Here is a 12,755-nt window from a genome sequence, read left to right on the forward strand (position 1 = left end):
GTTACCCACCCTTAAAGAGGGTGTAGTGTGCACTCCCCACTCTAGAGGGCCAGCTGTGCTGGCTGGTTCAGAGGGAGGGTTGCCGCAACAACTCCTGCAGCACAAAGACTGCAACTAACCCTATGCATTGACACAGTGTGATGAGGAGTATTAACGCCCAGATAGGTAAGGCAGAAGGGGAAGGAGGAGGGGCTTGTCTTCTCGGTGCAGCTATAGGGGCCAGATTATGCCCTTCCCCTCCGTGCCTTATCTCCCCCTTTTCACTTCTTCACAGGATTGTCCTGTCTCTCTCAACCCAGACTATATTATTTAAATACTTTCACTTACCTGACACATCCAGGTGCTCCAGGTTTGGACACAGTGACACTACATCAAAGACTGCTTCATTGGAGATGTTGTAACAGCCCGACACCTCTAGCCTCCTCAGCTCTGGACAGCACTGGGCAATGGTGTAGAGTCCTCTGTCTGTGAGCCGCCTGCAGCCACTAACAATTACCGTCTCCAACATGAGACATACATTTGGCGTGTCCTGACAAAGCCTCCGGGTCAGCACTTTAAGAGCTCTGTCTACGTTGATTGTCTCGCCTGTCAGGCGAATAGTCCTCCAAAGCCGTGGGTCCCAGGCAAGGTTATACCAGCGGCGACACACTCGTGCACAACGGCACAACTGGTTGGTAGGCAGGAAAGAGAAAATTTGGATCATGGAGTGGTCTGGGAGACGGTCTATGTTGGCCTGTTCTTTCTGCTGTCTGGACGCCAGCCGAATGAGGGGATGAGTAAGGCGGGTTGGAGGAGGTGAATGGACCATAGCAACTGTCTCCCCGGTGACTGAGGATGAAGAAGTGGAAGATCCTCGGCCATTCTGGAAGCCATGAGAATTCTGTGGACATATTAGTGCTGGGCTGGGCGTGCTGAGTGTCCGCATGCTCAGGTCGGAATCTGAAAGATGATAAAGCACAGAACAGTGTTCATTTATAGCATTCAATTGCAATTACAGTGTTTCTTTTGAAAAATAAATTGACCCTGATTTTTAGGCAGGCTTGTCCCATCTACCAATATTGCAGACAAGAAATTGTGAGCATGATTAATGGCTTTCTGAGACACATTGTGATTTGCAGGTACAGACAAGGTCACTAGTTAGACATCTAAATGCAATACATCAGCAACACTGGATGCCATTTAAATGTAGCCCATGGTGTATGATCCCTCCTCTCCCACACAACAATAAAACTCACATTCTGGTGTTCTGAACTGTAAAAAATAATTGAACACACACTTGCCAATCTTTCACTGCTGGCTGGAGCTGTGTGGCACTTGGTAGTTTCAATTCACAGGGATTCATTTCCTTCAGTGTTGGTTCATGTAGTTTCACATCTCCTGAGCATTGCTTTACGTTTCCATTTGGTTCAAAACTTGAAAATCAGAGCTGGCAAGTTTCACTGTACTGGGGGCCAGAAACCAGGAATTTTGACTGCAAGTTCTTTTCTTCCTTTATGTTGTTTCATGGAAGGAGAGCACTGTGTCCCAAGTTAAGTGCATTGGGTGACAGCACTGGCCCACCTGCATGCTCTGATAGGGTTGTAGGTGCCCTGCAGGCAAGTAAATGGTACTTGAGAGCATTGATTACATAACTGTTTCACTGCTCTGAGCTCTAAGGATTTCAGTATGTGTAAGACTCTGCTCGCCTGCCTGTTATCAACACATGCTGAAGAGAGTCTTCAGTTCTTCAAAGGTTTGTTTAAAAAATGTAACTTTCTCCCTCCAGAACTTGCGGCTAGAATTTTCAAGCTTGCACGTGTAAAATTTGGTGCCTAATTTCATGTTTAGGCATCTACATGAAACAGTTAGAAATGCTGATCATCCTGCTGAAGTCAATGGGAGTTTTGACTGCTCAACACCTTTGAAAATCCAGTCACTTAATTAAGTGCCAAAGTATGAATGGGGAGGGGCTAACTTTAGGCCTCTGAGTTTGAAAATTTTGTCCTTTCATTTTATGGGTGCCCTTTTTGCTTGCTATGCCCTCTTAAATCATTTGCAATAATGGAAGTTCCAGATGTGTCTCCTGAATAGAGTATACCCCCTACACCTAAACTTGATATTCTTCATCTTCAGATCTGCTCCCCACTGCTGGTGCGGAAGCCTTCACCTACACACCTACATCCCCAAGAGTAGTTCAGAATGAGATCACAGGATTGTGTTCTAGCTCAGACATGAGAGCCAGGAGAGCTATTATTATGCTATTGAACCCATAACGAAATTTTCTACTAGACTGGAATTCTTCCGGCAGCTTAGTGGCACATTTTACAGCAGTATTTCAGGACCACTGTTCATTGCATACCGATGAGGGGGAAGAAAAAGCAGGTGAGTCCCAGAGCTTTTTGCCAGTAAAAACTTCGAGAGCCTTGATGAAGTGAGCTGTAGCTCACGAAAGTTTATGCTCAAATAAATTTGTTAGTCTCTAAGGTGCCACAAGTACTCCTTTTCTTTTCACTTGAGTGTAATCTCTAATGAAGCACTTCACTGGAATCACATACCCTCCATTCTTTACAGTATTCTAGGGAGGGACTTAAAGAATTATCTAAACCCACAGCAACTTTCTAAAACATCTACTCTCCAATATTTACTAAGTGCTGGCCTACAGTTTGAGTCACTCTGAGATAGGATTTAATGACAGTGTGACATCTGTAAATACAATTCCAAAAGGGCAACTTAATGCACACATGGCAATTTTCAACAGTTTCTCTCCAACTAGATAATTGGCTACTTTATACAGGCACTTTTTTCAATGCGCTGTTCTTTACAGCCCTGGAATACATATTTACATTTTGGTGACCTTAGAAAGTCAAAATTTACAAAGCAGCCCTGCACTTTCCCCCTTTGATTACCAATGCTTTTGAGCAAGATGCTTTTTATTATAGCCTTGTTCAGAGCCCAAGGATTGTTTGCTGCCATAAGAAAAATGAAGTTTCTTAATGGTCATAAAAAATCTCAGAGGAAGGCTGGGCCAGCAGCAGAGCTATAAAAGCTGACATGAAGTGGGGGGAGAAGTGGGTGTGCACTTTGGGGGAATTTTCTTTGTCCATTAGGGAGCTCTGTTTTATTTCAAAAGTTTTTGGTTTTTATTTCCTTCCTAATTAATTTATAAGTTGTAGGGAAAATATGTAAATAGAGATTAACCAAATCAAAATCTAGTGTCTGAACACCCATGTGTTAGTGAGGATGTCTAATCCCTGAATTTTAGTCAGTTAGACACAGAGGATCCATTCGGGATCGAACCAACGCATGACATCCCCAAATATGTGATCACTGAAGTCTAGCTTCTCTCTCTACATTTCCAATGTGCCCCTATTCTGATAAGACGACTCAGCCAAGATAGTCAGGGACACAACATCACACTCCGTGGGTGTCCCTAACCCTTCAAGTGCCAGAAGCTGGGACTGAATGACAAGGGATGGATTGCTTGAAATTGCCCTGTTCTGTTCACTCCTTCTGAAGCACCTGACAGTGGCCACTGTCTAGAAGACTAGTGGCTGGCTAGATGGACCATTTGGTCTGCCCCAGTAGGAACACCACCAACAGCCTTGAATTGTTTCTTTCTATGTCCCACAGAAATCTAGTCTCCAAGGAATTGTCATGTTCCCTTCTGCTCCTCTTGCGGCTCTGCAAATACTGCAGGATCAGGTGCTCCATGCTTGCAATGCTCATAGCAATAGTGCGGGCTGTGCAGGCTCCGGGCTTCTGTGAGAGATGGTGGACAGCGAGGAGGAACATGCGAGTTTACAGGGATTTTGAAAAGAGGTGTGAAATATTATGGGATGCAGATGAAGTTATGGGATGGAGAACACTGAATTAGGGCAGGTTGACCTCCATGTTCCCAATCCCCCCTGTGCGACTCATTTTGGTCCCATGAGGCATTGCAAAAACTTCCCAAAACACACTGTGCTGGATGATGACGAGTTGCACAATGGGATACATACCCACAGTGCATTACCCTCTGCACTCTGATACAAGCACTCCTGGTGAGGACACACACCTCTGACAGAAGAAGAATAGTGTTCACACGCACAAGCGATGTAATAACTCCGGTGGCTGCATGCTGACGTAACTTAGACCAACATAATGTTGTAGTGTAGACATGACTTAAGTTTCAGAGTTTCAACTGCCAGACAAATAAGGATGCTCAATGTTACTTTGAGCTAACTCAGTGTTACTTTAGGTGCAGTTACTGCATGACATCTTTAGTTCTCTTTATGGGGAGTTTCATCCTAGGTGCTTATATGTATAATGGGCAAGCCAATAGCTACTTTTTCCATAACAATAACAATACAACCTCTATTTTAAGGGCTTGTCTACATGGGAAAGTTTTACCATTTATACCAGTATAATTAAAATAGATATGCGCTACCTCTGATTGAATTCCAGAATGAGAGTTGCTTTTTTTTGCTTTAGTTTAAACCCCTTTCCAAGTGACATAAACTACATTGAAAAAAGCACTCTTATACTGGAATAAAAGTGTCCACATGAGGAGTCATCCTGCTATAACTCTCTGGGTTAAAATTCACACCTTAGGGCTCATCTAAGATAAATTGGTATAAGGCAAGATTTTTTCATTCATAAACTGCTCTAAATATATTAATTGTTTGCACTTTCTTTCACCAACAGCAGTTGGTCCAACAAAAGATCTTATCTCACTCACCTTGTCTCTCTAAATATATTAAGAGCTGATCCAGCTGTGCATTCCTTGCACAACCAGAATCAGATAGTTAATGTCAAATGGCACCGAAAGTGAAGTAATTGCTATAGTTTTTATTAAGCAAATACATTTTTCCTTCTGAGAATGCATTTGTGAAAAGCTGGAACTAATTCCCCTCCCCCCTTTGTCCCTTGCCACTTGGCAAGCTTGATTTTTATTCCCATATTTTGAACAGAGCTAAAAATACCATGGCTGTTGTTAGTTAAAACACAACAGTAATCTACATAAAAATCTACACAAAAAAACATCTTCAGCAGCTCTAGGAGTGAGTTTGTTAGTTTGTCATTGCTTCAAAGCCACTTAGATAAGATTTGTGTGGCATCTAGCTACCTAGGGCCAATGCTGCATTCCTTGCATACATAAAGTTCTCACTAACATCAGTAGGAGTTTGGGGTTTGCAGAGAAAGCTGGATCAGGTCCTTAGTGGCTACCATTGTGTTTCTGATTCTTGTACTTTTGGGAGATGAAGTAATGGATTAAAAAACAAATCTAAGAATTTGGAATAAGGATTCACCTTTTAAGATTGTAACAGACGAGCAACTTCTGGACATAAAATTTTGGGAGGGATGCATTTTCAAAGTATCTCCAGTTTGTTCATGTGGATCATACCCAAAACTTTAAGTGAACCTGCAGGCTCATGCAAATTAAACTAAGCCGGATGCAGACCAGAAGGAAGAGAATGTTTGTGTCTTAGCAATATTGAACGATGGAAAGATGTGATCACATGGTTGTGCAACTGAGATGAATTTTATCCCAGTTGGCTGCAAACAGTATTCTGCAGCAAACATTCAGCTTCCCCAAGAACGGATCCTCCAGCATATTTTCCACTTTTCCTCATCAGAAAATCATACTGTGTGAAATGTAGTGTTTTCTTCCAGGATCAAATCCTGCCTCCTTTGAAATACAACACACTCAGTGAAGTTATGGGGACTGTTGAATAATGTGGCCCTCAAAACTTTAATACTGAGAGAGGAGATTAGTGGAAAGGAGTAGGCTAAACAGTGAAAGATGGAAAGGCTGAAGGAGGCTTAAAGCTAAGGGTCAAGCCACAGTTAAAATTGTTGTGCTCCACCCTAAACACTGTGATATTTAGATGCAAAGAATTATTTTAGTTGACTTTGGCTTAGTCTAAATGCCTTCCTTGAAATAGGCCTAGGGTTTAGTAAACATAGGATTAACCTCTAATTCTGGAAAAAAAGAGCCCTCCAGATTCGGGTATGGTAATGCAGATGCCCAGAGCAAGGATCTCTAAATAAAGGTAGAGGAAGGTATGAAAGTGAGTTCCATGTGAGACAAACAGCCCAACTTCTTGTGGTCTGACTGGAGGAAGACTATTTTGGCTTATTTGGTCCAGCTGCTTCCTGTAGCCCACAGGTGACCTGGGTGGTTTCACAGCAACGGTGACATGCAGAACAGAAATGTTGACCTGTGTAATGTCTGTATTTTAATGCGGTAATTGAGTGGATTGGTTTAATCTCCAGGCACCATCTTTCCTACTATTCACATAAATGTATGTGCCAGGCCTGTAAGGCAGACGATAAAGGGGAATGAGGAACAATACTGGAGAAATAATACCTACAATGGAAAAAATATATACATCCTTATTCTGCGAAGCAGCTCTTCAGGTTTTTATACTATGACCATCACCAGGGTAGCTGAGCACCTGAACCACAACTATAAGAGACTACATCTGAGGCTACTGACCAAGTAAGGTGTTTCCAAGCTTCTAACTAAAGGTATTCACCTCCTGCCTGACACTACTACAAACACCTGCAATTTGTGAGGCGTAGCTGTAACTGAAAGCTAAATCGGGGGCACATGCTCTATATCAGATCAGATCTATTTATATTGCAGTTTCCTGAGTTTATTTTCCTTTTCAGTTCTGAAAGTGATCCATCACACCTGCTAGTAGGCTGCAAAGTATTCTCCTTTTAGCTAGCAAACACCATATTTTTCTGGTTGTTGTTTCTTTCCCCCTTCCTTCTGAAATGTGGCCAAATTGCAAAAGCCTTTCAGAATAGAGATTTTTTCTGGTAGCAGAGCAGGTCTCTAGAGACTTTGTACAAGCTATGAGACACCATAATTTTTCCAAATTTTAACTCTTTGTCTCCAGCCTCAAAACCATGCAATACCACCCCTACCCCTTCTAGCCAAAGAATTATACAGGACTGTTTTAAGAGTCTTTAAAGCCACCCTGAATGAGATGAAGGAGTCATGGTTAATGTTAAAAGTTCCTTCTTCACGAGAGAAGCATGCTACCTAAATTTCCAACACGGGGATTAAGAGACCATAATAAAATTTGACTCTCCAGTATGGCAGGTCAGGGTATCACTCGAGTCTGACTGGTACACAAGAGCCTAGAGCAAATTGCAGCTTAAGCATTATAATTCAGAGATGTAGGACCCCGAAACTCTAGAAAAGACCCTCCATCTTCAAACCCTCAGCCAGGCCACAGGGTCTGGTTTACTAGGCTGAGGGTCTGAAGATGGAGCTCCTTTTCTAGAGTTCTGCTTCTCTCTCAAAAACTGCTTAAAGTGCTGAGAACCTCCTGTGAGGCACCCTCTGGCCATGTCTGCCTTTGGGAGTAGCACCAGTTCAGCACTGGTGGCCAGCAATTGATGTAGCTCATCAAGTGCTAAGTGCAGACAAGGACAAGCTGTGGCTTGGACCAACTGAGCGTGAGCAGAGGAAAGTCTCTGCTAGTTCAGTTGATCCATGTGTGTCGTCATATATATTTAGCAGTCAGCACTGGTGCAGTGTCATTGATTGCTGACCACAGAATACTTTGGGGGTACACAGTGGAAATTGAGGGTGCTCGGCACCTTTCATGATATATTCTGAACCTTCTGGAATCGGGCCCTTAGTCCTCAACTCACCCTCTTCATTATGTGTATTTGGCAATTACAACATACAAAGAAGCCCACAAGGATTTGCATATCAGTGATCCTCCCTTTTAACATAAGGGCTAAAGTATCTCTTGTTAAAGCCCCTCAGGTTGAAGGCATGTGTTGTCCTGACCAATGAACTCAACTACTAGAAATCTGCTTGGGTCGACAAGTTACCTTTTTTTTTGCTAAGAGACAGAAATCTCCAATATATCCGAGCTCATTCAGATGTATTTGTCTCTTAATTTCATTTTTTATATACAAACTGCACAATGGTGGGTTTAAAAATGAAAAGAAAGTGAAGGAACCTTAATGCTTTGAAAAAGGGCTGTATTGACAACCATGGAGATAGACATGTTCATTTGTCAACCCACCCCCCAAAAAAGGTGTAGGTGCAAGCAGTTTGAACGCCAGTTTCCTAACATGCCGCATTAGACTAACAGTATCCTGTATCTGCGTGGATTTCCGCAGCTCCCCAACCTTCTAGAAGCCATGACATGTAATTTCAAGTTTATTTACTTTATGTTACATCAAGTATTAAATGAGTGCAATTAAAAATAACTCATTGTGATGTTAATTTATCAAAACTGTATACAGATTTTTCTTCTATTCTTGTCTTAACTGATTTTTGCTATTGCGATGTCATTCAATAAAAATTAATATTAGAAACAAAGGAACGTTTCCACAAACAGGGTACATATCACTTAAAAAAATTGAAAAAACATTGTTATCTAAATATCCATATCTCAGCCTATTATTTTTCATGTCAATTTTAATCCACACTGGAGCTACAACTGTATCAAACCCCACCACAAGAGGTTTGCTGGAATCTGTAGATGTTACATATGTCGAAAGGTTTAGTATTACCAACCCATGGAGTCATCTTAACAAGTAGGTGTAAACTGCTGGCATACGGCATCAGCCTTTGAAATAAAGACAAGTTTGAGGATCCTGATAAAATAAAACGCAGAGGTTTCTTTTCCTTACTGAGCCAGAGACAGAGGAAAAGATCCTCCATTCAGAATAACTTTACTCACCAATATCTCTAGCCCGCCAGAAATTAAAAGCAAAGTAATTACCCTCTTCGAACAGCATGCATATGACAGCACTTGGAACTACCGCACTATAGTTCTGAGCTTGATTGTAAAAGGTGCTAAGCACCTCCAGGGATGACTTTCATTCCGTTCCCATTGACCGCAGTGGGAAATGAAGACTCTTAGTGCTGCTTTACAAGATCAGTCTTCACTGCAAAGTTAACTCAAGTTAAAACTTGAGTGTTGCACCGAACTTGCATCCTGTTCACAGACAGGACTCCTTAACTTCAGTGTGATAGTGCTGGTAATCAAGTTAGCTGACCCATCTGGGGGAATAGGTTAAAACTCAAGTGAGCACAACCGAGCTGTTAACAAAACAACTCTGCAGCGTGGATGCAGGCTACTGCACTTGAGTGCTGCTACTCCTCAAATGGCTTCACATTATTCCTACCATGGGGCCAAACAAGTTCTCCCACAATTCATAGTATACATTCATAACGCATCTCACGTTACTACAGTGCAAAGAATTATGGGATTTGCCCTTATACATCTTAGTGCCCCACATGAGTGAGTGCAGCCAGTGAGGACACAGCAACTCAAGTATTATTTCACAGTGTAGACAATTCCAGTTAACTCTGCAGTGAAGGCCTACCCTCAGCAGCTGATCAGGACTGTACATTTGAAAATGTAGGAGACTCAAAAATTAAAGCTTGTGAAAGGTGCCAAGATGACAACCTTCATGATTACTTAACAGAACGGGCCCAACACCATCCACAGCAGTACAAGTTTCCCCACACAACCCTGGCAAAATGTTTTAGCTCTGTTCTGGACGGGATACTTCCTGGGGTAAAAGGGTGGTTCAAGTCTCTGGTCTTTTGGTTACCATTTGGGCCTTGGATGCTCTGCTGTGAATGGCAATTGTGGCATTTTATTTTATTTGTAGCAACCAGTCTACTAGAAATTTCAGCCTAATCACTATTTTATAGAGCTCTCACTGCCATAGTATTTGAGCATTTAACGATCATCAAAACTTTTCATGGAGGCCATTGAACAGTCTTCAGATGGTACTGGCTTTTAGTCAGTGTTCACTTGCTTTGGATTTAAACCAGTGACCCCAAGATGAAAGGCTCTGTAGCCATTAATAATCCAATAAGCCATCCAATCTCTTCTCTTGGGAACCTTGCAGAAAAGAATGCTTTCAGAGTAGCAGCCGTGTTAGTCTGTATCTGCAAATAGAAAAGGAGGACTTGTGGCACCTTAGAGACTAACAAATTTATTTGAGCATAAGCTTTCGTGAGCTACAGCTCACTTCATCGGATGCCTGGGTGCCACAAGTACTCCTTTTCTTTTTGCAGAAAAGAACACACTCTAGATAAATTTGAGACAATCCAGAGAGGGAGGATAAAGGAATGATAAAAAGATTAGGGTATATGAACCAAGTTGAAAGGCTAAGAAAATGTACCATGTGCAGCTTGATGGAAAGGTGATTAAAAAGAACTGTGCTAACTCACATTATTGCTTCAAATATTTGTAGATATGAGGTAGGGGAGGGATTATTTACAATGCTTGAAAATGGAGATAACAAGCAGCAACAAGTTTCAAATTAAAAGTTACATTTTAAAATGATCAGCAGTATGAGCAACTTGGCAAAGGCATGATCTACCTAAAGAGGGAATTGGGGTGGGATGTCTAGAGCTGTTTAGCAGGCAGCTTGATAAAACAAATGAGGAACCAGTCTAGGAGGAAAATCCTGCTGTTTAGAAAAGATGACCCAAGAAGTCTTTCCCATGCTTTGTCATCAACAAAAGACTACTATTTTTCTGCCAGCCTAGCTTTCTGTCAGAGAGTACACACAAAGCTTTTATGATTTTTTTTTTAAATGCAACTCTTTGTTGAAAAATGTTGGCACATAAACATTTAGGATGTAGGAAAAACAAGGGGCAGGAATAAGGTAATCAAACTATGTACCCAAAGGAACACTGATACCGTGAACCAGATTCTCCCCCAATGGTGCTATGCCAGTGTACACCTGCTCAAAATCTGATCCATTGTTTCCCCATCTAGTTTGCATAAATATTTATTTTAAGCTAGAAAGTGATACATTGGTTATAGCTTTCCAAGATCAGTAGAGTACCTTTCAGAATGGACTTCTATAACCTCTGTAATCAGATCGTATTTCAAAGATGTCTAAAATGATTCCCCTCTAGAGTATACAGAATTCACTCCAGAGCACAAGGCTCACACAAGGTCACACACACTGAAAGACCCAAGTAAAATGCTACAAGATGACCTCTGCACTTGTGTGAATTTTACCTAATTTCCCCCCCCCCCACTTTGGCTGGAGTGTGCTGAACTTGATAATTCTTGTATAAATAACAATGATAAAAATATGGCTGGGAGATCATTTATCCAATGGTTGTATGTTTGACCAATTCTGAACTGGTTCACAGAAACTTTTGAGTGACACGTTCTGTTGCATTGTTCTTCGGGCTGTGGGGCCATTTCATTGCTGTGTAGACTTCCAGCCTGGAGCCTGGGACCTCACACCGCACAGGGTCCTAGAACCAGACTCTAGCTAGTGCTGAAGCTTTCTGGTTATACAAGAACAGACCACCGCTCCTGACTCTTTGGTGACCACAGTCATAGAGCAAGGTCAGCCAAGTAGTACAACAAAGGGGACTTTCTATACAATTCAACAAGGTTCACTGTACAAAGCATGGAGAAAATGGGTTTTAAAGAGGGACTTAAAAGTGAAGGAGACAGGGGCCTAGTACAGGAACTCTCACTCTTTCGTCGCGTGGACTCTAGAGGGACACTAGAGGGATGTGGACCCCCCCATGCTCGCTCTCTCTCATTCACAATTGCACAACCTACCTCCCCTCCAAGTCACAATCACATAACATCCCTGTGGCAACTAAAGTGATAGTTTACAGAGAAAAGTAACATAAGAAAATAGTGTATTTTTAGCAGCTTTTAATGTATTTGGAAACAAGGAGGAGAGCAAGTACCATGTGAACATAAAGTAAAACAGTCACAATTTTAGTTCATCCAATGAGGAGATTAAAAATAGTTTACATTAGGAGATATTTCAGAGACCCACAGTGACTTCATATTTTCCAAACTCCTGATTTACAAGTTGTCCAATCCTGCAGGGTGCTAAGTACTTCCTGAAAGGTACAGAGCAACTTTCACTGCCATTGGCTAATGGAAGTTGAGCACCCTCAGCATCCAGCAGGATCAGAACTTCTGAGTCTATGTTAAGTCTGCAATTTTTACTGTATTGGTACAGTCTCATTGCTGTATTCTATTTACGGCAAGAGTCATATTTTGCTAACACTTTTGATAATTGCCTGTAAAGTATACCTCATTTTACCCTGCTGAATTAGATTCCACAAATGCCAAATCTGTGTCTATTTATAGCATAGGCCAAGTTCCCAGGAAGCATGTAGCATATACAGTAACATAACACAGAAAAAGCACCAGTAAGTGAACTCCTGTGTTAAGTTTCAGAGTAGCCGCCCTGTTAGTCTGTATCTGCAAAAAGAACAGGAGTACTTGTGGCACCTTAGACACGAACAAATTTATTAAAGCATAAGCTTTTGTGGGCTACAGCCCACTTCATCGAATGCATAGAATGGAACATACAGTAAGAAGATATATATTTATACATACAGAGAAGGTGGAAGTTGCCATACAAACCGTAAGAGGCTAATTAATTAAGATGAGCTATTATGTTAAGGAAAGAAGAGAGGCTCCTAAATCTGGTCCATTATTATTAAAAGTGGTTTCAGTTGCATTTACTCATTCCCTCATCTTTAATTCAGTTTAGATAACATCCAGTTCAAATGCCAGATGGTGACAATATCTTTTTGTGTATAAGACACCATTTTGGAAATTATTATTGCAGTCTGGAGGGAACTGGGCAATTCGGGGAGGGGGGGTTGATAGAGAAACGTGGAATCTTTCACCATTTAAAATCACATCTAATTTGAAAGTAACACCTTTCACTTGCTACCTCCTGGCTGTTCCTTAGCCTATGTGAGCAGGTATCTGCATCACAAACCACCATCACTAATAGGAATG

The 12,755-nt window shown here is 41.6% G+C and overlaps 1 protein-coding gene across 5 annotated transcripts in view; it reads right to left on the reverse strand.

Moving 5' to 3' along the window:
- FBXL7 (F-box and leucine rich repeat protein 7) overlaps positions 1 to 12,755 on the reverse strand; it is a 332,196-nt gene that overhangs the window by 16,087 nt on the left and 303,354 nt on the right. For all 5 annotated transcript variants that reach the window (XR_012157376.1, XR_012157377.1, XM_073332295.1 and 2 more), the window contains one exon: positions 328 to 939. Coding sequence is in view for 3 of the 5 variants with exons in the window: in XM_073332295.1 (XP_073188396.1) it covers positions 328 to 939 (612 nt within the window). In the remaining 2 variants the exon portion in view is untranslated. The remainder of the gene's footprint in view (positions 1 to 327; positions 940 to 12,755) is intronic.

This window comes from Lepidochelys kempii, chromosome 2 (assembly GCF_965140265.1).
Source record: "Lepidochelys kempii isolate rLepKem1 chromosome 2, rLepKem1.hap2, whole genome shotgun sequence".
In the NCBI taxonomy this organism is placed as follows: Eukaryota; Metazoa; Chordata; order Testudines; family Cheloniidae; genus Lepidochelys; species Lepidochelys kempii.